At 44.0% G+C, this 25,804-nt stretch overlaps 2 protein-coding genes across 51 annotated transcripts in view; both read right to left on the bottom strand.

Moving 5' to 3' along the window:
• LOC124320209 (Down syndrome cell adhesion molecule-like protein Dscam2) overlaps positions 1-15,283 on the bottom strand; it is a 33,482-nt gene extending 18,199 nt beyond the window's left edge. For 16 of the 50 annotated variants that reach the window (XM_046782924.1, XM_046782920.1, XM_046782935.1 and 13 more), the window contains exons 1-6: positions 14,971-15,283; positions 14,629-14,762; positions 9,853-10,064; positions 9,216-9,354; positions 7,204-7,374; positions 5,552-5,701 (exon numbers count right to left, since the gene is read on the bottom strand). In XM_046782924.1, the coding sequence (XP_046638880.1) occupies positions 5,552-5,701; positions 7,204-7,374; positions 9,216-9,354; positions 9,853-10,064; positions 14,629-14,701 (745 nt within the window). In that variant the 5' untranslated portion in view covers positions 14,702-14,762; positions 14,971-15,283. Of the gene's footprint in view, positions 1-1,538; positions 1,660-1,748; positions 1,873-2,427; positions 2,552-3,621; positions 3,746-4,266; positions 4,391-4,955; positions 5,080-5,551; positions 5,702-6,290; positions 6,450-6,504; positions 6,664-6,871; positions 7,037-7,203; positions 7,375-7,609; positions 7,769-7,988; positions 8,151-8,350; positions 8,513-8,676; positions 8,836-9,215; positions 9,355-9,852; positions 10,065-14,628; positions 14,763-14,960 lie in introns of all 50 variants that reach the window. The other 34 variants (XM_046782951.1, XM_046782946.1, XM_046782932.1 and 31 more) reach the window with 24 other exon arrangements.
• Positions 15,284-17,461: 2,178 nt separating this feature from the next.
• On the bottom strand, positions 17,462-24,933 carry LOC124320280 (protein O-linked-mannose beta-1,2-N-acetylglucosaminyltransferase 1-like). Its single transcript, XM_046783086.1, has 15 exons — positions 24,775-24,933; positions 23,942-24,417; positions 22,254-22,359; positions 22,023-22,138; positions 21,717-21,896; positions 21,178-21,427; positions 20,899-21,026; positions 20,332-20,402; positions 19,961-20,221; positions 19,666-19,867; positions 19,382-19,572; positions 19,154-19,262; positions 19,008-19,079; positions 17,909-18,018; positions 17,462-17,838 (listed from the first exon to the last, which is right to left on the bottom strand). The coding sequence occupies exons 2-15, from the start codon at positions 24,149-24,151 to the stop codon at positions 17,769-17,771; spliced, it is 2,076 nt and encodes a 691-aa protein (XP_046639042.1). The 5' UTR covers positions 24,152-24,417; positions 24,775-24,933; the 3' UTR covers positions 17,462-17,768.
• Between the last annotated feature and the right edge of the window lie 871 nt (positions 24,934-25,804).

Here is a 25,804-nt window from a genome sequence, read left to right as displayed (position 1 = left end):
CTCAAGGTCTACCCACAAATGATAACCCGCTTGGGGTTTTTTTCTGTATATAGAGAGACCATTAATGTGTTATTGCCTGATGTTGGGTTAAGGTTAAGTCGGACCCCCATCCCGAGAGTGTGTCCTTCCACTAACCAATTACCTGACGATAGGTGTAGGAAACCCTTGAGCTTGACAGAACAGGGGAACTGCATCACTGAATCGATGCTGGGCACTCAACAATCTCGTGTCGTGTGAGAGTTTAGGTCGGGTCGATCCGACGGGTTCTGGATTCAATCGATATCATTAGACGCCATGTAATCTAACCTGAATGAAGGTACAGGATATCCCTGGCCGGTGCATAGCATCGTCAGAGGCAATTTCACCATTCGCTCCAGTACAGTGCCTTTCGAGTCGGTACCAAAACGCGGCCGGGAGCTACCCACAGGTTCTTTTTTTAAAATTTGTTCAAAGAAAAACCTCAAAAAAAGTTTACGTCATCGAGACACACACACAGAGACATAAAAGCTGCTGCCTGGATGTCGTTGATGAGGTGGGGGGAAAGTGTGGCTACCTTGTGATGGGAACCGGGAAACCTTGAGCGGCGCAAAAGAGGCTCAAAGCGGCCGAATTGGAGTGCAGCAGCGAAGTGCTGGTGGCCGCGGTGGAGAAACGCGGTTTGACGCTGCCGCTCGGCTCTGCGTTCATCGATAATCAAAATTTGGCCGATGGTCGAGCACGAAAGGAGAAAAAAGTAAAAATTCAAACCTGAAAATTGGTACAGGGTAACCCTGCGCCTGACAAGTCAAGCAAAAAGGAGCCAAAGAGGAGCGCTCCAAGTTGCCGCCTTTCAACTCGGTGGAGAAACGCGGGCGGGATCCACTCACGGGCTCTTTAGCCAAAAGGCAGAAACGTAACAATATAGTTGAGACGCGAGAGAAATTATTCACCTGAGAATGGGGACGGGGTGACCCTGCGCCTGACAAGTTAAAGAAAAAGGAGCCAAGGAGGAGCGCTCCAAGTGACCGGCCAGTTCAGTGGAGAAACGCGGTCGGGATCCACTCACGGGTTCTTTATAATGAAGCACATAACATATGAGATGAATTAATCACCTGAACACGGGAACGGGGTAACCCTGCGCCTGACACGTCAACGAATAAGGAGCCAAAGAGGAGCGCTCAACAGTGCCGCTCTTTAATTCAGATGAAAAACGCGGTCGGGACCCGCTAACTGGTTCTGATTGATGACATTGTCATCATGTCAAAATTTTTGATATTGTTAAAAACAAAAAAACAAAACAAATGAGGGCGCTAACCTGAATGAAGGTACCGGGTAACCCTGAGCTGGACAGGTAAGGGCCAGCTGATTGGCGCGCTGCCTTTTGACAATGACGCCAGACAATTCGGCTGAGAAACGCGGTAAGGAGCTACTCGTCGGCTCTTTTCTCGTCAAAAAAAATTTAAAAGAACCGCCCAAATTCAGTAAATCAGCTTATCAGTTACCAAACTAAAACCTTCGACATTTGTAACTGCCTGAATGTGCGGTCAAGTTAATCCTACCTGAAAACGGGAGTCGGATAACCCTGAGCCTGACACAAAAGGGATATTGGTTTAGATTGACGCAGTTCCACGATCATCGAAACTTTTACAGCAAAACGCGGCGCTGCGCTACTAGTCGGTTCTAAATATTATCAAATAATTTAGACAACAAATTCGAGTTTCCTTTTTCTTTTAGATACCGCCTGAATGTTCTTATGGGAAAGAGCTAACCTGAACACGGGCACTGGATGAGCTTGTGCTGGACAGAAGAGCGCAAAACTGGCCGTCAAATCTTGACGCGTAAGATGGACAGATGACCGGCTGGCAAAACGAGGCGCGGAACTGCTCGTAGGCTCTTTTTTTCAATCATTTCATACCGATCGAAAATTAGCTTTTTCTTAATAAAATATCATTTATCGCTGCCTGAATGTTGACGTGTTATGGGCTAACCTGAAAGCGGGCGTTGGATAACTCTGTGCCGGACAGAAAATAGAAAAACTGGAGCGAAGGTCTTCGATGAGATGCACAGACGAACGGGTGGCAAATCGAGGAGCTGAGCTGCTCGTAGGCTCTTTGTAAAATAATTTCATATCGATTGAAAATTAGCTGTCAATTGAGCGTCTAAATAACAACACCATTTATCTCGCTGCCTGAATGTTATATGTTATCGGCTAACCTGAAGGCGGGCGCTGGATAACTCTGCGCCGGACAATAAAGAGAGAAACTGGAGCGAAGATCTTCGATCAGATTAACAGACGAACGGCTGGCAAATCGAGGAGCTGAGCTGCTCGTTGGTTCTATTGGCAGATATAATTCCAATTGCGTCTAATCATTCATCCCCCAAAACGACGACTAAACGACAAAATTCAAACCGTCTGAATGTTTCAATAGCGGGAGGAGATGTTGGTACCTGAAGAGAGGTGCGGGGAAACCCTGAGCCTGACACTGGAGATTGGTCGTAAGGCCTCTTTGCCGTTTCAGGAAGGCAATAGACACGTCAGCCGATACTCGGGGAGCAGTGCTACTCGTAGGCTCTGCATCGCATTACCGACAAGAGTATTATTTAAAAAAAAACATTCATTGATCAAGTGGATAGGCCCTGTCTGAATGTTGATATCAAATAAAGCAGCCGTAGTGTATACCTGAAGAGAGGAGCTGGGAAACCCTGCGCTAGACACATCAACGTCAAAGAAGAGCCTCGGTGACGTTTTAAAGCCACAGAAGAGAAATCGCCCGATAAACGAGGGGCGCTGCTACTTGTCGGTTCTGAATCGAAATGGGAAATAAAAAAACATTCGTCGTCGTACGTGCTGGCTTAAGCGTTTTCTCACGATAATTCTTAATGCGGCCTGAATGTTTAGAGTGGGATTCCCGACAGAAAAGCTGGTTGTTTCTATTTTACCTGAAAGCAGGTGCAGGAAAGCCTTGCGCTAAGCACGTCAATGTCGACGAAGAGCCTTGAAGGCGCTTTAGAGCCACTAGGGAGAATTCGCCAGTCAATCGAGGAGCGCTGCTACTCGTCGGCTCTATATTATTACGACATTGAAATTTGAGTCTTGATCCACTGGGATCGGGTCGGCAAGGATAGGGTGAACCGGCTATGTACTTGTGGACGTGTGTGTGTATCTTTACCTGAACAAAGGTGCAGGGAAAGCTTGGGCGGGGCACAGAAGATTGAAAGCCATTCCCGAACTTTTCCTCAGAACGAATCCGTAGGATTCGGAAGCGAATCGCGGAGCGCTACTGCTCGTCGGCTCTGCATCACAACACAATAGGGGCGCAATTGAATTGGAGTTGATACAGAATGCATTGCTACAAAATCGACCCCCCCCCCTTGCCTCGAATAATGTATGGGAATCTAAGGTTATTCACCTGAACAAAGGTGCAGGGAATGCTTGAGCGGGACATAAAAGATTGATGGCCATTCCGGAACTTTTTCTCAACTGGAAACCGACGTAAGATTCGGAGGCGAAACGCGGTGCGCTACTGCTCGTCGGTTCTACGAAAAAATTTACGCGACACCGAGATTCAATTGAAAACGTCAAATACAACAACATTGATTGGGGGGACATCCTGTCGTGAACGTTAGGGATAGATTTTTCACCTGAACAAAGGTGCAGGGTAGGCCTGAGCCGGGCACAAAAGATTGATTGAAATGCTGGACGGTTTCTTGAGCGTGGAACTCGACGATTCAGAGGGAAATCTCGGAGCGCTACTACCGGTTGGTTCTAACAATTTCATCGCAAATATTGAGATTTTGTTCTGTCAATTTGATTTGTTGACTGCCTGACTGCTGGAATGCATTTTTACCTGAAGGCAGGTGCAGGATAAGCCTGAGCCGGACAGAGGAGAGTTAGCGGACGACCCGTCATTCGTTTAGAATTGGTTGAATCGGAAGCGAAACGAGGTGCTGTACTACTCGTTGGTTCTAACGTTCGAAAATGTCCAAACTTTCACGTTTAACGACTTGCAAACATTCGGCGGGGGGAAATGAGAGACAGACTGTTGAATATACCTGAATGCCGGTGCAGGGTAAGCCTGGGCCGGACAGAGCAAAGTTAACGAACGTCCGATAATCTTTCTCGAGCTGGAAATGGCCGAATCGGTGGCGAAACGTGGCGCTGTACTACTAGTCGGTTCTGTCCATCACATTGCAAATAGCGTTTTTTAAAGAGATTTTCTCTAATTTAACGAATCTGACGACACAGTCGGATGTTGGGACAATGTATAGCTATTGGACAATGTATACCTGAAAGAGGGTGCAGGGTAAGCTTGAGCCGGGCAGAGCAACGTCATCGGACGGCCAAAGACTTTTTTGGCGTTGGACAAAGTCGAATCGGAGGCCAAACGAGGAGCTGCGCTGCTGGTCGGTTCTGAATGACCATTTTAGTTGTGAGTTTTATTGTGATATTTGATATCGAGTAACCCTGTGCGCAATGAAAACGCGTGTCTAAGATGTCGAACCGTTCCCAATATAAACCGCTTGCCCTGTGTCTTGTGCTACCGCCATTTATAAATATATACAGAGGGTCTATTTATTTCCAGAGAAGACTGCGGAAAGAGAAAAAGGAGAGAAAAGATAAGAGGGGAGAAATGGAAACATCTGCTTTCTTTCTTTTTTTTTCTTCTTTTGAACGGAGGGGGGAAATGAAATGGCCATTTTTAGACTGCTACTCACGGCGAGTGTCGCTACTCATCTTACTACTAACCTGTGGGCAGGAATGGGGAAACTCTGGGCTTCGCAGAACATGGCCAATGGCTGGCGTTGGGATTTGACAAAGACGTAAGATTTTGATGAGGCACCCACACGTGGAGCCACGTTACTCAATGGTTCTAGCCGAGAGGTATGCAGGAATGAAGCAACCAAGAAAAGAAAAGAAAGAAGAAAAGAAAATGTGCGTGTGAGTCACGCAGCGCAACACACACACTTTGGCTTACCGGAAGCTAGGAACTGGGTAACCCTGAACGCCAATAAACAGCGCCACATTCTGGCCGGAACGACGCTCAATGACGTAACTTTTCGTTACAGAAGGGATGCGCGGAGCGCCGCTGCTGACTGGTTCTATTAGATCATTTTTATACGGAGAATTGATACGTCAATCACACACACATTTTGCGGGGGAGGACTTTTTATCTAAAAGGGTATTTTTTTTTTATATGGATCGATTTGAATCAGAAAAAAAGAGTTCCCAGCCGCGTCTCTCCACCGACCGGTCCCCTGCACCTTTCGTCATTGGCTCACAATTTTTGAAATTTTTCTACGTCAGATATTTTTTGAAATTTTGGTTTTTGATAGCAAATTGTCTCTACGTTTCATTGTGCAGCAGGGGTACCCTATCCCAACATTCAGGCAGTGCAGTCGAATCAACCAGTGACAAAGTATTTTTCAACAAAATTTACAGTTTACAAGAAAGACAAAATGTTGACTAGAAGCAAATGAACAAGTTTAGAAAATTGCGTCATGTGTCAACTTTGTCAACTGGTTGAAAAAAAAAAATGTATTAAAACTTGTGTGGGTCGTTCGGGTAACTCACCGGTGACGACTAGACGTCCGGCAGTGGCGCTGAGTCGGGTTTCGCCCGTCAGGCGATGCTTGGTCCGGCAGCGATAAGATTTGTATCCATCTTCAGGTGACACGTCACGAATGTGCAATTCACCACTTGGCAACACCATGTACTTGCCATCTTTGTTTTCGCATTTTTTTTTTTAGCGAGACAAATAAAAGAAGAAAAAAAAATGCGGATTAGATCATCTGTTGAATTTACTTAAACTAAATCCCAGGCATAGAAAAAAATGTACAGAATTTGTTTCTATCCGAGAGAGTAAATCCGCCACCGTTGATTTTGGTATAGAAATTTTTGTAACGTAGTCGCGAAAGAAAAATGTTTAGTTTTGTTTTTGCTTGTTTTGTAAAATCATTGCTCCATAATTCAACGGTTGACGGATAAAGTGAAATTTAAGAAAAAGGAATTTTGGAGGGGGGAGGAGAGAGAAATTGATTAGTCACTCAATAATTATCGACCTGTATAAATCAAAGAAACAATTCAAAAATTGTCAAAAATTCATTAGTGAAAATTCCACGTTCATTTGCTGACCTGCAATAAATTTTTTAAAAAAATGTGGTTCATTAGTGGGAGGGGGTGGATCCATTTCCCTTCCATTCCGGCATTCCCGGATGGATCTAAAGAGCGCCGCCAAGATTCTGGCATGGAGATTTGATTCTTGTACACGTGCGTGTGTGTCGTGTATGGTTGGTGGCTTGTGAATCAATACCGTGGCTGTCGGCCGTAATGTGAGTCCCATCATCTCCCACCCAAGTGTCGACGATGACAAAATCGCTGACGAACGACGGGATCAAACATCGGAGAAGCCCAGCGTTGCCTAGCAACACGTACTCATCGTGCACATGGACCTGGTACGACTGGCTCACAACTGTAACCAAAACATAAAAAGGGCGAGTGTAAGATGATGTGATGATTTTGTTTACCCCAATCAGAGCCACCAAACACCTCGCCCTGACTCGACGTCCACGACTCTATTTGGACCACGTCGCTCACGTACGACGGCACCAAACATTTCAGCAGTGCGGCGTTCCCACGCAGGACGAATTCGTCATTGACACGAACTTCGTAATCCTGCCACACGGCTTCCATGTTTTTTTTGGGTTTTTTTTTTTCATTACGGGGATAGCAAATCAATTAAAATCAAAATAATTCGCAATAATAAACCACACACATTTTTAAATCTAAAATTTCAATTTCCCTCTCCTAGGATTTATATGAAGGGGGGAATCAGGAAGGAAGGAAGATTTATCAGGATGGGAATTGCTTTTGTGCATTGCTAGAAGTTTTTACCAGACGACGAGTCGGCTGGATGATAAGTTTGACCGTGATCGTCGAGCCAGGCTCCAACTTGGACCAAATCGGCCACGTAGGACGGAATACCGCACTTGAGCAAGGCCGAATTGCCTCGTATGACGTACTCATTACCCACTTCGCTCTCGTACGACTGCAGAACAACTAACCAAGAAATGCGTGGGATTTAGGAAGAGACAGAGGGAAATGAGTCAACTTAATTGAAAAACTATATAGTGGAGCAATGATTTTGTTCAATCTTTTCAATGTCGGTGGCAGAAAAAGAATGAAACAAATGAGCGGCGCTTTCGGCCGAAACCGCAGAAATATACCCGTTGATTGGGTATCGAGATTGGCGAGTTCTCCTCGCTCGTCCGATATCGTCCAGGAGGCCACATAAACGAAATCCGTCACGAACGAAGGGATCGTGCATTTCAGCATAGCCGAATTGCCGAGGATGACGTGCTCGTTGTTGACTTCGACGACGTAACTCGATTGTACAACTACACGGAGGGGGGGGGGGAGTATTTTACATTTTCATTGATAATAATCACCGACATAAAAATCCACCAAGACGACAGCTGAACAGAAAAAAAAAGAACAACAAGAAACCCGATGCCCCTTGCTGGCGTCGATTCCCGCCTGTTTTGTGTTTTGGAGAAGATATGCGCCTTTCGAACGGGAGTGGAGGGGAGAGAAGGATATCACCATCTTCATATTCAAACGAGTGGTGTTTACCAAAAGTGTCGCCGTGAACGACGTGATTGTCATCTACCAGCCAGGTATCGACGGTGACGAAGTCGGCGACAAAACTGGGAACGCTGCACTTGAGCACGGCGCTATTCCCGCGGATGACGTGCTCCAGGTTGACGTCTGTCTGGTATGTCTGGTGCACCACTATACATTTCGTTTTTTCAAACCGAGAGTGATTGGTCAAAAAACAAATTCATCAAAAAATTGATTGGGCACAACTTTTCCGCCTTCTTCACGCTCGAAATCCCGATCGATCGCACCTATTTGATTTTGTAACGGGGTGGGTGGGGTTGGGTTTTTCAGGGTAGGGTTGAAAGTGAAGGATAGTTTTTGGTTTGTTTTTGTTTTCATTCGTGCCAAGTACCATAGATTTCAGAATGGGTTACAACTGTCCCGTCATCCATCATCCACGATTCAACTTGGAGATGGTCGGCCATGAACGAAGGATATTGGCACTTGAGGAGGGCGCTGTTGCCGCGGATAACGTACTCTTTGCTGGCATCCAGGTCGTATTCTTGGCTCACGACTGTGTGTACAGGTAATCAATATCATCATCCGCGTCTGCTACTGTTTTTTTTTGGGTGAGCTAGTCTTATACATCCGGTTAGTGATTGATCAACACATTTATCGGAAATTTGTTTCTTCTAGATTCCCCGACCGATTAATCAACACCTATTGGGTGGGTGGGTGGGGTTGGGTAGGGTGAAGGTTTAAAGGAAGAGGTACCATAGAGTTCAGATTGGGTGACGACAGTTCCGTCGTCCATCATCCACGATTCAACTTGGAGATGGTCGGCCATGAAGGACGGGAATTGGCATTTGAGGAGAGCGCTGTTGCCGCGGATAACGTACTCTTTGTTGACGTCCGTGTCGTATTCTTGACTCACGACTGTGGCACAGGTAATTCGAATATCAACATCATTGAATAATCCAAAAAGATGACGATGACGAGCTTCAACGACGATATCCTGCGGCCATTTTTTGGGTAATACTCTCTCTCCTCCTCATCATTAAAAAGGGACACGTTTGAGAGGTGAGGGAGAAAGTTGATACCCCAGTTGGATGTGGAAGAGATGATGTGATCATCGACGAGCCAGTGGTCAACGTGGACCGTGTCGGCAACGTAAGACGGAATGTGACAGCGCAGGACGGCCGCGTTGCCCAGGATCACGTGATCCTCCGACACGTACGTCGAGTACGATTGCAACACCACTAACCATCGGGTGTTGTCATTTGTTTTTTTATGTCGTAAATTTAACTTAAGTGCTACTACAAATCCCCCGTGATTCGATTAAACCAATTTGAAATAAAAGCCAATTTCGAATTGAGCGTCATTTTTAAATTCTCAAACTTTTAAAAAACTAAAAAAGATGAAACAATCATAACCTTGTAGTTAGTTGTCAAAACTTTTGTGAAATTTTAAACGGGAAGCCTCTTGGCTCAAAACGGAAGTGTTCGATTAAATGAACGATAAACGGAAATGGCACCCAATTCGATATCGACCGCAGAAGGGGGGAGAGAAAGACTTACGTTTATAACTTAAGGACTAGAGCCTCTTAAACTGGTATAAGATAAGATGGGAAAATGATTACCTGCTCGGACGTGGATGTCTCGGGAGACGATGGATCCGGCCGGATTGCGGGCTACGCATCGGTAGAATTGGGCGTGGACGTCTTGCTTGTAGTCCTCGGCGCGGAACGGCGGGAAAACCAAACTGCCCGACGTTTGAACCTGCCAGACGCCACAAAATTGAGATACTCGTCATCGTGCAAAAGAGCCCGCTGTCACGGTATAAAATACAACAAAGGCCAACTAACGTCCCCCATCATCCAGTCAGACAAGGAGGGGAAATCTTACACAAAACGAGATCAAAGGGTTGATAAGTCTGTCCAAGTGTATAGAGTACTGCCAGCGAAACAAAAGCTAAGGTTCTTTTTTTGAAAACTCAACATTATTTCATGGAAAAAGGCAAGAAGAAACGCGTTGGATGATTAACTGCGTGTGCGTGTCACGGACTATTCATCATGTTAATATCCACGGGGATGGAGGAGGAAAACGTCAAAACAACTTTTAGAGCTAGGGGAGAGAAAAAAGTGAGTGAGAATGCGTGAGATTCGACAAGGGTTTTATGTTTTTTTAAAAAGAAAAAGTGCTCATTGGCGGCGTCGTTGTTTGTTGCCGTCGTTCCTTTTTTAAAAGTTTCTCTTATATGTTCATTTTTGTTTTTACCTGTCTGAGTCCGGGTACATCCGTGACGGGGCTGCCATCGGCTTTAATCCACAGGATCTCCGGGCGAGGATTACCCGTGGCAGCGCATTCGACCACCGTGCCGGTCGTGTTGGAAAAGTCGATGCGGTTGGATGGCTCCTTCAAGAAAACAGGTCCGGACAGAGACGACGAACTGGCCGCCGCTGTCGCGGAACCGTCGCCAACGCACGCACCTATCAATCATAGAAAAAAAAGATACAATTTGTTGTTATTATTATATGGTCATCATCATCATCAGTCAGCGTTTCCCCGCTGAGAAAAATAATCCCATTTTTATATTCAAATTTATTTTGTTTCGATGACATGAAAATGGTCATCACAGGAAATGGCAACCACGCTTTCTTTTTGTCGTGTTTTTTTTCCAAAATTCAGATAAACTTTGAATGTTTTTAAAAGAAAGAAATTTTTAATAAGAAAATGCAGAAGAGAACAGAAGAGACATTCAAAAATTTAGCTCAACGGTCAAATGCTCAAAAATAGTCGAAGCGTCTTTTTTTTGTGTGTTCCTGTTGAAAAATAAAACCGGTTCAAATGCCAGACGCGCGCTGCGTCCTTTTAAACAGTTGCAGCTGCTGCTGGATGATGGCCGCCCTTCTTTCTATCGAGCAGATGTTGTACTGGCATACATAGGGATGGATGGATGGATGGGGAGAGAGAGTAGGGGGGAAGAGAGCAACTAGAAATCTACCTTATCGAGTTACCACCGTAAAGATTCAAGGAAACCCGCTGGTAGTTCCATCGTCTATATAAGCAGCAGCGGTTCTCCAGAAAACACTGGCGACCACCTGCTAGACTCTTGAGAAGGGTGGCGGGGTGTGTGTGTGTATGCACATCCGAGACAATAGAAAATCGGAGAATCTAACCTTCCATCACGGTTCCAACCCCCATCTGTACACCACCTCCAAAAGAAGATGAGGGTCTCAAGCTAGAGAAGGAGGACCTTTTCGTTTTTCCAACAGGCGTCTTATAACCGTACGTGGGGCGAAAAAACTCTCGACCGCACTCACAACTCTCACACAGCCATCATGATTTATACCTGCCATTTCCGGCGGCTAGAAGGGTGGATGAGGGGAGGGGAGCGAGTACGAGAGAGAGAGAGAAACGAAGTAAAAAAGAAAAATAAGTAAACCAACAAACAAAATGGTAAGTTCCATTTTGATATTGTTGTTGTTGGGGGGGAGCGCTAGTAGATTCGTCGGCCTTGGCTAGTCCCCCACAAACTGAATACGAACAGCCGAGATCCCAAGAAACCATTGAGAAATAATCTTACTGCTACCAAGAAAGACGGTGATTACACACACACAGAACGACTCTGTGCGTACCTGCCCTGATAGGGGGCCGACGTTACGTGGGCGAAACCACAAAGAAAGGCCATTTAAAAATGTCGAGAAATATTATAGCTGGCGTCGAGATTTCTTTCTTAAAATTCATTTAAAGAGAGAGAACCTTGACGGTGTACTATTAGAGTCCGTGCTGGAACAATGGTAAACCACTTCCGCCGGTGGGGAAAAAAAGCCTTGGATGTATCTCATCATGAAGGGAGTCAACAACACAAAAAAAATGAATTAAAAAGCAAAAGAAGGAGGGTGTCTTTTATTCCGTCCAATCGATCGTATCGCGAATAAAGCGGGCGCGTGTGTCAGGGCTGGGCCTCTACACTGTGAATGTGTAACACGATCCGTCGATTGGGAGGGAAGTAAAAAAAAAAAAAACTGGCTTTAACCAAAGTTCAGGACATCGTTTTACAACAACGTGGTGTAAAAGATTGCCCACCCATCAATTCTCGGTTCCAGCAACCTCATGCTTTTATTTTTTTTCCCCTTTTGTTTTTTGTTTTCATTTTTGCTCCTCTCCAAAAAATAGATGGATAATCTAATGTAGAGTGTACACAGTGTAATTCTTTTGTTTCCTCTAGTAAGGTTTCTATTTGGTACTGTACTGTAGAGCTCTGTCTATAGTGTGTTGTCTAATCCTGGACCAATGATATTTCGACGATGATGGGACACACACACACACATCCGGTTGTTATGGCATTTGTTATCTGGTCGATACAGTCCTGGCTGTACCAGATTCCATCACAAGACTTGACGCCAGCAATTTCATTGAGTTTGAATGAGTCACGGACAGTAACAAGAACGTGACGTCACATTTTCACGTGTGGGGTGAGAGCAGTAGGGGGGGGGGGGTAGAGAATATCGAAGAAATGGCCATAGATGTTTGTGTAGAATCTACACAAACTAGGCTGGCGTCTCTAGTTCTCTACTAGACACACACTCTATATAGCTGTGTAGGAAAGAAGTCTAGTGTATGTTCCATCGATCGGGAACCTTAGCAGAACAGAGCAGGAAAGAGAAATAGAGAGAGAGAGAAGAGTAGGAACGGGAGAGCACACACGAAAATACAAAAGGAAAGAGGAGGGAGAAGAGGGAGAGCCGGAGCGTGTCACGGCCCCTCCTTCAGCTCCGCCTTTCGGTAGTGTAGAGAGGGGGGAGAACGACCTCAGGATCAATAGTCCCCGCTGCAGCTGATTCATCTCATCACTCCCCCCTCGCCAGTATTCTCTCCCCCCCCCCCCCCCTACACACTATTCCACCTCTACACTCGGCCCGTCTGTCCAATTCCGCCATTCGTATTCATCGGAGCTTTAAGCGACAAGAGTTTTTTACATTTTTTTAGAAAGATTTTTCCAAAGGATTTCAATCCAATCTTGTTCACATGTATATCCAACCCTTTTATATCTTTATACAAATATCGGCCTTCACGTTCTGGGACACGATGGATAAGTGGTGGGGGAAAAGCTGAATAAACATCTCCTGGGTGTGACCGGGTGTGACTTTCGACTTGAAAAATATGTAATCAACCCTTTTCCCTGTTTCAATTCTCTTTTGTAACTTCAGTTCGGCTAATCGAAATCGGTTGGACCGTGACCGTTGAATGTAAAAAAAAACAAATGCCAGTATAGGCCTACATCAAAAGCCGGAAACCCCCAACTAAATTCATTCGTTAGTCTCGAGGCTTCTAACCACACACACACACACTTCTACAGACCGACAGAGTAGAATAACATCAATTTAGCTAGGCAAGTTGCAAGGCTAACTAGGTCATTGGCACCGATGGGAACTTTCCCACAGACGGCAGAAGAGGCGACCGACTATTTTTTTTTAAAAGAAGAAACATTATCGAATACGGATGTTTTTGTTGTTTTCTGGACGAAGAGTGCTCCATTAATAATTGTTAGACTACCTGATTCGTCACCCAACAACAACAGAGTTTAAAGGGGGACCCATCACAACGGCCATTCGGCTATTCCGGGAGAGAAGAACTTGGCGCTCACGTTTAAAACTGTAATTTGTGTCGACTTTGGAATGTAAAGTGAAAATGCGTAGAGAAAGTGCAGGGGAGTGAGTGCGTGAAACCTTGACGTCTAAACGTAGAATGTTCGGTTCTGAAAAACAATTTCACTATTTTACTATTTTATTTTTTTCCTGTTTTAACGAAGGCGCACAAGAGTACGGAAGTCTGTTTCATCCGGTATGAATAACGAAGCTTGTTCTAATTACACGACCAGCTGTGGCATTAACGTGTAATACAGCTAGTGGTGGAAAAGCAAAAAAAAACCCCCGCTAGAATGCTTTTATTAGTCGAACAACAGTCTAAACAACAAGGACGACAACGATAGCGTAGTACTTGTTATTTTGATTTGGCTGGCAGAAAAGAAAAAAAGAAAAAGGAAAAAACGGAAACAAAGGTTGTGGATATCGCTGGCATGATCGGAAGTCGATATATCACGACACAAAAGGTCGGGACAGGTGGCCGATCGAGACTCGGAAAAATGTCACGATCTTGATGCTAAAAAAAGAGGGGGGAGAGATAAGCTCCATAAACAATAAAAAGCAAATAAAAAGAATAGGAACATAAAGAAATTGGCTTCAAAAATAACTTTTTCTCGACGTAGATGGGAGGGCGGCCAGAGGGGGAAATACTATAACAAGATCCAGTGTTTTAAGATTTTCGTTTTTTGAATCGAGCTGGATGAAAACACAAAAGGGAGGAGCCAAGTTGGGTAGTGAAACCAACAGATCCGACAACGATACGGTATCGATCGGTTCATCAAGAAGAGAAAAAGGAAAGAAAGAAGAATGTCTTTTGACAAATCCTCTTGGTGAGTGGCTGCGCGCGCACGCGGAAGTTATGAAGATTCGATGAAAGACGCACGCAGCACACACGAGTACCGCACTACTTACTTACTACCGCTCGTGTCCGAAAGGATATTTTCATTTCCTCTCTTTCATTCGACGAAAATAAGAAATTTCTATTTCTTTTTTCTAAATTAGACGAAGAGCCAAGGAGAGAGACCATTTTGCTGATTGATCTAAGAACTTGTGGGCCCATTTCAATGTGCAGTACAAGTGAAATTTCGGCGACTTTTGGATTTGTTGGTTTTCCCTACCGTTCTCGTCTGTCCTCGGCTCTTTTTTCTGAACGTCATTTCAACATTTCTACTAAGGACTCAATCTACACACAAAGTCTGAACATATGTGGAAAAAGTTAATGATGCTGTTGAATCACCGCCTGACATTTGACAGATGGGGCGCGATGAGTGCACACGTGGGAAGGTTTTATTTTTCAGTCAAAGAAATAACAAGGTCTGCCTTTGCCAATCTTGTCCAAAAAATGTGAAGGAGTAGGGTAGAGTAGGGAAAAAAAAAAGAATATTTGACTAAAGTGTTGAATTACCGGAATAGAATGCCAGAATTGTCAGGATGAAAACGAGGAAACGGTCGGATGCTGAGCTTCGATTGGCCGCCATGGCGACGGACGAATTGCTAGACGTCGACGTCGAAACCCGCAGGGGAAAATGCACAAAATTCCTGAATAAACACACAATAGACGATGCACTATTTTTTCTTTTTTTAAACAGAACGAAACGACGTATTCTCCCTTCTAACCAACTTCGGCCCAAGACAGAGAATAATATCTCGTCAAAACCGACAAGAGAGAAAACGCCAAACACTCTGCACAGACACACACTAACACACAGAAAGAAGAAGAAGAGAAACAAGAATTACACTCACACACCGAAACACAGACACACACACCAGCAGAAGCACGACTTGACTGGTGCACGAAGAAACACAAGGATAGTTTAACACGACAAAGTAACACACACACACGACACAGACACTTATTTCTCGGTGAATAACAATCGAAAAGGTAGACGAGAGCAGCAGATGATGGTTTCCCAGCAGCAGAATGCTAAGCCAAAACGATGATTGATATCCAATTGGGTGTAAGCAGAGGGAGAAAATGAGAATAGAGTCAAAATATCCGAAATGAGTTGACGAGAAGAACAGACGGTCCTTTCGACTGGATGTCAGCAAACTGTCTGACTATAAACAGCTAACACAGCAGCAGCCGATAGAAAGCACACAACATGCTGCAGAAGGAAACTCGACGTCAATCCAACGGCGCAGTGGCTCGATGACGAGTCGTAACACAAAGTTGAGCCACGCTTTTACTTTGGCTTGAAATTCAAATGCACGTTGAAACACCTGGACGCCATCTGCCGGTCAGCTGTAAAACTCGACTACTTGTCGTCCGTCAAGGTTTGAATTAATATTGACACAAGTGTGCCTGCTGCCTGGGAACAATTAATTGTTAACACACACACACACACACAAATAGACATATGAGACAGTTTCTCCGTTGCAACAGAAGATACAAATATTTTTTCATGGTTATATAAACTTTCAGTTTTTAAGGGTAAACACACTAAACTAGATCTAGATTAAGATTGTGGAATCTAATCGATGGCTTCAACTTCAATATTGCCTCGACCGATTTGGCGAACTCGACGACCTATTGTACTCGTGCGTGCTTTGAAAATGCGTGTATTGATTTTGTCGATTGTGGGCTACAGGCATTTGGCAACAAGTTAAATGTTTCCATCAATGTCGAACTGGTGGAGTGTGTGAAAAGGTACTTAAAAATCAGCAGCAGCACCAACAAAAAATGCCGGCTCACAAAGGCTTCTAGGTGTATAAAGGTATTGGATGGCAGTTTCTTTTTTCTTGTTCTGAAAAAAACCGTTTCGATACCATCGAGCGGCGTATAGAGCTGTACATGTAGAGCTTGTTATTCACAAAGTAGGGAGAAAGTCGATAAAAGCTGCAAGGGCCTTCACAGTTCACCTGTTCAAAGCCAAATGCTGGCGATCCTGCTGTCGACATCCAGCACTCTATGCCAATAACACAAAAGAAAAACAATAATGTAATAAGGCACTATATAGGGACAGACACATTTGTGCTTGAACCTAATGAGATGTATCTCGCGGAAATAAAAATGAAAACTATACGCCAGCCTATATAAAAGCGCATACAGGCTACATGTCCAATTGTCCATTTTGCTTTTGTAGGTCTTGAGAGGCAAGAGACATTGTTGAAGTAACACACATGTGAAAACTGTCAGCCTTAGTAGTATATAGTACAGTCCGTCGTAATGATTTACATTGTCATTTTGAATACCCGCCCTGTTTATCCACGCCCAATGGATTAGGACCCCTTCCTGCAGCAGGACAAATCGTTTGCTTATATTTACTCGGCACCGTTCACGGGCAATAAGGCTGGCTGAGCAGCGCTGAGCTACAACATGCATGCGTATAGTAAAACAACGGGCTTAATTTAGGGAAGCCTTTTTGATTAATGGCTCTGACGACAAGTTATTCATCACTGATTGAAACGGTTTTCTTCCCTTTTAAAAAGAAAGCCAAGATTAATTGTATGGCAATTTCCGAGAAGAAACGGTCCAAAGAAACCATTTTGACTGTAGATTGTAGCCAACAAAACTTGGCATCGCTTACCTCACTTCTCAGGGCTACCGTTTGGCAGCGATCTAAAAAGAGGCGTGGCTGCCGTATTTAGGTAGGCCTCCCTAAGGTCAAATATATTCCAGTCTAGTCAAGAGGCTCCAACGGCCTACGACTGCTGGATATGACGGCGATGACTGCAGCCAACACTTGAATGCTTAATTCGACACCGGTCTATCCTATAGTGGCCGGCCTATACCAAAATGTCACCTTTTTCTTTTTTTAGTTTGGTTCCGTATTTTATATTATTTTTGTGTAAATAATAATCGGGATAAATAAACCGCACACGGCTTTGGCGGATGTGCTAATCTGGGCTCACTGGAACGTGCTGTCGTGACAGGTGTGACACACAACGCCCGAATGGTGGTCCACGTTGCCCGGTAACTATAGCGACGCGTGTCGGATGAATCACTAACTTGATGATCGAGTCATACGATAATCTTTTTTGGCAATGCGGTAAGATTCGTAGGACCCTGACAGCAACCGCGGATCAATGAGGTTTATTTACAGATGCGTGATGCGATCGTCCAGGATTTTACGACTTTTAAAATATCCGGCCCAGAATAAACGTCCTAAAAGATTCCGCTGGGAAAAAAAAGAAAAACGTTAACTACTGTGTCGTAAATCCTAGCTCATGAGCTCCGCAATAAAATTGGCCGCAAGGGCCGATGAAAGCGAAAAACGACAAATTAAATTTTATTTTCAACATATGGACGAGGAGAGCAGCAGCAGCTATGTATAAGATAAATATTCTGAAATGTTCAATCAATATATAAATCTTGTTAAAAAAATTTGTTTGTGAGAATGGTGTGATACACACACACGGCAGCAGTTATACAAAAAACAAAAACCATCGAATATCACCGATATGCCTTTTCGTTTGCGTGATAAGTAGCAGTATAGCAGGCGTGATGCCGATTGGAATATAACCTTGTTTTGTGTGAGCTCGACAATGGCCGATTTTCACGAGATAACGTGATTGGTCTTGAACAACTGTATGTACTCCCGCAGATTAATTACTCCTCGGAGTTGTGGATGCCGGACGTAATTCAATTGGGATCACCGGAGCCGGTTTGAATTTCCTGCAAAAGTTTAAAATGTCAATCGAAACATCTTTCCAGGGACGCGGGACAAAGAGTGTCCAATACTCACGAATACGGTGAAAACGGAAAACCGACCACCATGATTGAATTGTTCTTGATAAAGAATCGCCAGAGGCCTTTGTGCGATCCCCTTGCGTCCAAATCCCAAATTTTGAAGCACTTGTTTTCATTTTTAAAATTTGAAAACCGTCAGCAGTTTCCCGCAGAAATATACAATGTAAATACAGTACCCACCAAACTATTAGGTACACCCCCCTATTTTCAATGCATTCTTATGGCACTACGTGTCCTAGAAAAATGCAATAACTCTTGAACCGCTTGGGCTAGATTTTTTTCCTTTTGGCCCTGAGTAGATCTAATGATGATCTACATTTTTTATACACATGAAGTTGTCGTAGGATTAACCCCCACGGCGCTACGGTATCGTTCAGTTTATTAGGTACACCCGTTTTCCCCCCATATGCGCCGTGTTAAATACGGCGTTTTCCAAAATTTACAAAAAATACTAAAAATCAAGCTAAAATCTTTTTCTTTGTGCGAAAAGATGCAGAATTCTTCACTCTATGCGAATATAAAGAATAATTTACAATCAAACCAACTCAGAGAACCCTTCCCTATACCTCAAAGTTTTCCACTTCAAAATTTGGCGAAATTGGGCGCCCTCTGCTGGCGAAAGTGCAAGTTTGTTGAAAAAAGTACAAATTTTGAAGTGGAAAACTTTGAGGTATAGGGAAGGGTTCTCTGAGTTGGTTTGATTGTAAATTATTCTTTATATTCGTATAGAGTGAAGAATTCTGCATCTTTTGGCACAAAGAAAAAGATTTTAGCTTGATTTTTAGTATTTTTTGTAAATTTTGGAAAACGCCGTATTTAACACGGCGCATATGGGGGGAAAACGGGTGTACCTAATAAACTGAACGATACCGTAGCGCCGTGGGGGTTAATCCTACGACAACTTCATGTGTATAAAAAATGTAGATCATCATTAGATCTACTCAGGGCCAAAAGGAAAAAAATCTAGCCCAAGCGGTTCAAGAGTTATTGCATTTTTTCTAGGACACGTAGTGCCATAAGAATGCATTGAAAATAGGGGGGTGTACCTAATAGTTTGGTGGGTACTGTAGATCAATTGTAATTGTATAGCCTACCTTGGCGATCTGAAGCCAGGTGACTGTGTCCCGAGCGTGCTCCATTTTCATGTACAACACAAAAGTCTCTCCCTTTCAAAAATGTAAAAAAACAAAAATTCGAAATGAATTCAAATCATTCGATTGGAAGAATAATTCCAAGGTACCGAAACGTTGGGAATGAAAGATTCTTCACACGGCGAAATGTTGTGGTCTAGCACTGTTGCATTGCGCACCGCTGTGTGGACGACTCGTTCATAATTGGCGGCCTTCATGCTTGATGCGGCATTGTTATAAGGAAACAAAAGGAGAAGTATAATTATTTTCTTTTTAAATAAGTCTTTTTAATTTCAATTCAAACTATTTTTTTTTTGTGTGTGTTACAGTCTGCTTACTTTTCGATGCCGCGGAGTTGAACGTCCGGCTGGTTATTGAGCGCCCGCTTACGGAAATAAGTATCCTGGAAGAAGGAATTCATATTGAGGCCGCTGGCGCCAAAATGGTAGGTGCGTGGAACGTCGGGAATGACGCATTCCCGGTCTCGGCGCACGCTAGGCTTCCTCATCCACATATCCCAGTCCCACATCTACATATAATTCAACACAATAGTTTTTTTTAGTTTTATAGAAAATATTACATCAGTTGACAAATGTAGACGGTAGTTGATGCTGTAACATACTTTATCCTGGGTCGGCCACGATATTTCTAGCTCTTCTTTGAACAGTTTCTTGGTCAGCATCCATCCGAGTCCGGGCATTGTATCGACTCGGTAGAGCAGCGTCGCGTTCACTGCGCTGTGCTGGTAGCCGTGGTCGTTCCAGGCCGACACGCAGTAAAGTGTCGGGTCCTCATCCAACAAATGCGCCAGTTGACTGAAATAACTGTGAGAATAACGCAAACGGGGCGTGTCACGACGATTCAAAATTCGATGAATGACGGACGACCTACTTTTGATCGAGGTCAGAGAAACTTACTGGAAGAAATCGGGGGAGACGTCCAGATCCTCTTCAACTAAGATGGCGTGACGGGCGTCCGGATGCTGCTTGAAGAGAGCTGATAGAGAGGCTTTATAATGTTGGGAAATGCGGGCGTTCTTGGTGCCCAGCGGCTTGTGCTGGACTCCCTTCAAACCCAAAAGGCGCACCACTTGCATGGGCTCTTCGAAATAGCCGTCGATGAACACGGTCATCATCTCCTTATTGGCACCACCAGCTCTCAATAAAGACCTCAACATTCTGGCCGGGAAAAAAAACAAGTTTAAATTCAATAGTCAATTACTGTACATAAATCAGCTTATTTAAGGGTAATAAAAAGAAATCGATTCAACAACATTTGATATCAATACCTGTACAAATAATGCGGGCGATTGCTGGCTATGATTGCCACGGGAACATTACCAATTTGATTATTTGGAATCTGAAAAAGAAAATAAGAAAAATATTGCAGCTGAATAGCCTATTTACAAACAAATGACGCAATTTTGAGGAAAGACTTGTCTACAAGGTATTTAGATTAAGACTTTGCCAACGGGGTGACTGGGTTCACGCCGCAGTACGATTGGATATTACATCCGGAATAATCAAAGAGGTTGAACCCCCCCCATCGAAAGGTCAATCTTAATTACCCTCCGCCGCCCCATCTAGTGAATTCTATATGTTTCCATTGATTAACAGCGGGTCTCTGCGTACACACACAAAGAATCGATAGTTGGCCCCCAACGCGGGTGTGACAGTTGACGTTTGGGTTTGAGATAAATCCCACAGTTCAGCGCAACCTCGTTGGCAGCCCAAGGTATAAGATTAAAAAAGAAAAGAAAAAAACCTCTTTTCTCCAATAAGATAAACCAATGATGAATGTCTACACAAAAGTCTATATAGCTCGGTATAGAGTCTATACACACGACTATATCTACCGGAGACGGTTGGAAATTGATGGGAGTAGGTTGGTGACAATCACAGACGCTTCCGTAGCCTTCGACACGACTGCAGAACTCCCGTCGGCGTTGATTTTCTTCCGTGTCAGGCCATTGGCACTCCGACTCTGTATACATAAAGGCCCGTCCGTCCGATGACGCCCGTCGAAACGAGAGAGCGAAAGAGAAAAAAAAAGGAATCAGATAGATGTAACATAAAAGATATGCTGATCGATAATCAAACAGAGTCTATATAGGAGAGAATGTTTAGTGGCGAACCGTGTTGGTCGGTGGATAGACGGACTTTGCAAGTCACGGAGAGATTCTCTCCCCACGACAGGAAATTGGAGCTTTTACCCAAATGTTCGCAACATCTGCCGCCGCCTCTCTGCGCCAGCAAGGAGTTGATGCCTTCCTTTTGGAAGACGAAGATCCACGTATCTCGCCAGCCCAATATCTGTGAATTCTTCGATCCGTAGCGCTGCAGGAGATCCCGCGTCGGCTGCTTCAGATGGAACGAACCTTCATCCTTTTTTTTTCATCCAATAAAGCCCCCCCAAGTCGAGTTAATACACTATATGCGTACATATTCTCTCTATGTATACCTTACATACTTTAGAAAGGGATCAAAAGAACAATCTACGCATATGTATAGAAAGCCCCGAGCTCCGCGGGACTGGTCGGGAAAGAGATAATAACGTACTGGGCGTTAATAGACACTGATGAGATGAAAGGCCATTGTTCTTTTGATACGCTTATATACTATGCGAATAAGGTGTGTGCTGCCAAGCAAGTTGAGTTTGCTGGTGAGAACTTACTTTGATAGTCATGACGATGATTCTGCCTTTGGAGACCAAATTGATGAAGAGGCTCATGGCTTCGTCTTCGTGCGGCGAGTAGGTGTCGAAAATTTGTCGGGCCATTACCGAGCCGGTCCTCTGATTTAAGACCAGCACGTGAATACCTCGTCCTTTACCCACTTCGTTATCGTCAATCATCTAGACGGGGGCAATAACAAGGCGGAAAAACTGTCAGTATTTATAGTTACTACTACTGCGTTTACAACAGAAAGAAGAAGAAGGATGGAAGTTACAAGTGCGTAGAACAAACTAATAATAACGTACCGTGGCTCCATCAACGCTCACGGCCGCTCTCAATTGACTGGAAACAATTTCCAGCGTTAGATATTGCTGGTATGATTGGCTATCATCCGTGATATTGGCTCGACCGGTCGACTCATCTACACGTGAAAAAAAAACAAATAACACAGAAAAAAGAAAAGAAATCGATAAAATACCAATCAAATTTTCAGAATAATTCAGGGTGACTGTTTGAGAATATAATTGGAAACTTGCCAGCAGAAAGATGGGGGCCGCTACTTTGTTTCGACTTGTAGCCAAATTCCAGAATAAAAATGAGGTTGACTAGAACCGTCAGCATGAGCACAATCACAATTGTCGTCTATAATTGGAAAGCAATCAGTCACGATATTATACAACCCCCTCTCCTCGACTAAAATGACGCGTATATTATTACTACAACTGACGTCGTAATCTATTGATCTCGTTGTCAATCACCAACCGAATCGAATTATAGACGCATAGACCTCTATAAAGGCGCATAGATAAAGTGAGGGCCTACCGAGAGCATATAACGCTAGCGCCTGTATATTATGCGATGAGTGTGTATATAAGAAATCAAGGAAGCATGATATAATCTGACTAGGCATCACGAAGCGTATTTCCTGTCTATTCGGCGGGGCCGACGACGACGAAGAGATGCGCTAGCATGCACAGACGCGAACAATCGGAAATCCAAGAAAATCAAAAAGAAAAGAAGAAGATCGACAAACAAGATTATGGACAAGTCGCTGCTTCAGACCCTTCCGCTTTCTCTCTCTCTCATCCGGCGGGTCCGAAAAAATAAAAAAAAGGGAAAAGGCCAATAATCGCCATCTTCTTTCTGTCAATTGACGTCGCGATGTCTTTTTCAAAGCGACTCCACAACGCCACTAAAAATTTCAAGCGGGCTGCTGGCAACCGTCGACCGTGAACGATCCGTGGGCGCGCGGGAGGGACGAATATAACGAAGGAAATGTGTGTGTGTATATTTGCGTCGGCTTCAGATGTATCCACTTAGGCCAGGGTCTCTTTGAGCATAATTCAAGGTACTATAGACCCTCCCACACTCTTGCATATAAGAGAGAGAGAGAGATTCTTGATGGCCTTTTTTGTGCTTCAATTTCTAGTCTAATGGGTTTTCTTGATGAAACATGTATATGCGGCGTCGAGAGCGAGTTATCAAATGTTTTCCCAACGAGATGTCGATCGCGCATACACTCGAGCACCTTTTTTGGCAAAGCCTCTTTTGTCTATTTTCTTGCCTCATCACGGCCGCACAATGGAGCAATCAACTGTGCTTTTTCTTTACGACATGCATCGTTCAGGCGACCATTTATTTATTTTTTTTTTTTTCAAATCGGTTCACGCACCGTTTGGCCTGACTGGAAGACAAGTGGGAACTTGTCAATTTGAATCTATCGGGACACAGGACGCAACGATAACGAAGACCGCAGCAACACTTTCCTACGTGAATTTATGGGAGTTTTGATTTTTCGTTTCTTCTCTCTTCTATATATCCTCGCGATGGAAGTCGATCTAAATTGCTCCTTTCTTCTCTCACACACACGACCATGTATTATAATGTGCTTTTATTATTATTATTATTATCCATTTATTTTCTTTCCGCTCTTCTTCTTTGTGGAAAAAAGGCATGGCCGCGATGCGTAAAAAGAAAAACCGGACTCGGAGAGTCGTCAGGAGGTAATCCAGCTATTATACATCTTTTTGATAGAACGGTCGAGATGGGGGCGGAAAACTATAACGGATTTCGCTGTGTGGCTATGCATAAGAATTCAAACTCAATTTCAATGGCTTCTCTACTGAGGGGGTTCTTTTTGTTTTCCCGTTCAAAAAAAAAAAGGGGGAAAAAGAAACAAAATAAAAAAGGAGCGACATATGTATGAGAAAAACCAAATCGTTACCCGGCATAACTTAGCCAAGATCCTTTGGCGTAGTCGGAGCCAGTTGCATCGACATCCGCGCTGATGCGTAGACGCTGCGGCCGCCGCATTGGTCGAGGTGTTGGCGGTGGCCGATGTCACTCCTCTGCTGCTGGCCGATCTCGTCATCGACCACCGTTTCGACCACGAATGATAATAATAATCCAGTGACTCCTGGTCACGGTTCGCCATCGATTCGACGTCACGCTCTCTCGGCAGTCACAGAAACCTTTTTTTTTATTTTCTTTTTCTAGGGTTTTATGCCCGACACAGCACTCGATCCCTTTATTTTTATTCGTTTGTTGTGTGTGCTGTGTTATTTCTCTCCGGGCGAGTGCCACACGCGTCGAGCGACATCACACGACCCGCCGCATGAATGAAGAAGATGGATGGAAACCTTTGGTGTCTCTTGTCCGCGATGACTTGGATTAAATAAAACAAAACAAAAAAACCCGTATCTGCACCCAGAAACACAAAGATAGAGAGTTAAATATACATAGTGGACGTATATAATTTTCATTAGTTATTTTTGTACAAAAATAAGAAAATAAAGTTTCCGGGTATTTTGCCACACGCACGACGATAAGAATGCAGGATAGTCTGAACAAGATCATCTGTCGTGTTCTGGTTTCTTTCCACCATACCGCACTTGTGCCGCCCCGATTTAAGCATCATCTTTTTTTTTAAAATTTTAGATCAGAAACACTTGAAAAGTCATTTGACAAACACAAAGTTATAATATCTGCTACAATTTTGGAGGAAAAAAAACCCAAATCAAATGCGGAAGCGCTGGCTTTTATGTCTACAAAACTGACCTTTTAGCGATTCCCGTAGATCTCGATCCTGCCGACGAGTTCAAAGAATGGAGAGTTATATATATTTGGGCCGTCGTTGTGAATCCCGATGATGGCAACCGTTTTCGCCATCAACTTAAATCCGTCATTGTCCACTTAAACGTCCGGCCGAGATGATCCGCACCTTGCGTGAGTAGAATAAATGAACGGCAATCGGCAAGTTGGAACGTCCCGAAAAAATAAGAGGGGGAAACAAAAACGATAGCGATCGAGAGACGAACGTTACGAAGCGACTGATAAGACCAGCGGTGGAACCGCTACTGAACGCCAGAGACTTACCTCATTGTGGGCAAACGTACAGAACACAGAAATGGGGGAGGAGGAGGAGGAAGAGGAGCAGCAGCCGCAGCACGGAAGCAAAGACCGAAATCTGAACGGGCACTTACCCAGGGCTATACGGGACTGGAGAAGAAGAAGAAAAAGAGCAAATATAATAAATAAATAAATGTTGAACGGGAGCCAGGCCAGCAGAGCCAGTAGGCGGGAAAAAGAAGTCGGGGTGAAGCCGGGCTCTAGAGGAGCTTACCGGACAAGAATCAAGAAAGACTGTCCTAACAATGTGTGGCTGGGCAATAAACGAGGAGGGAAAGAAAAAAAAAAGTATCGTTTTTTTTTTTTTTTTTTTTCACGGCGCAAGCGCTGCGGTTATTCTATTTTCTAATTATTTTCTGGTTATAATCATCACAGACTCAGCGTTTTTATTTTTAATTTTGTATAATTGTCTCTCGTCACCGGACCGGGGTGGTGGTTCCATCATCTAGCGACGGAAAAGGGCGACTTTTGATGGGCAAAAAAACCTCCAAAAAGTTTCACACGTCGCACACATTTTTTTGATTGGGTTTAAAAATTTCCCAAGGACACACACAACCCGCACACAACAAATTCCTCTTCTTCTTTGTGTAATTGAATCAGTTCGAGATAATCAAAAAGAAAAAGAAAAGAAAATAAGGCCGCTTTGATTGCGTCGGCTAATCTTCTTCTTCGTCGCTAC

Source organism: Daphnia pulicaria, chromosome 1 (genome assembly GCF_021234035.1).
Source record: "Daphnia pulicaria isolate SC F1-1A chromosome 1, SC_F0-13Bv2, whole genome shotgun sequence".
In the NCBI taxonomy this organism is placed as follows: Eukaryota; Metazoa; Arthropoda; class Branchiopoda; order Diplostraca; family Daphniidae; genus Daphnia; species Daphnia pulicaria.
This window is presented reverse-complemented; position numbering and strand designations above follow the sequence as displayed.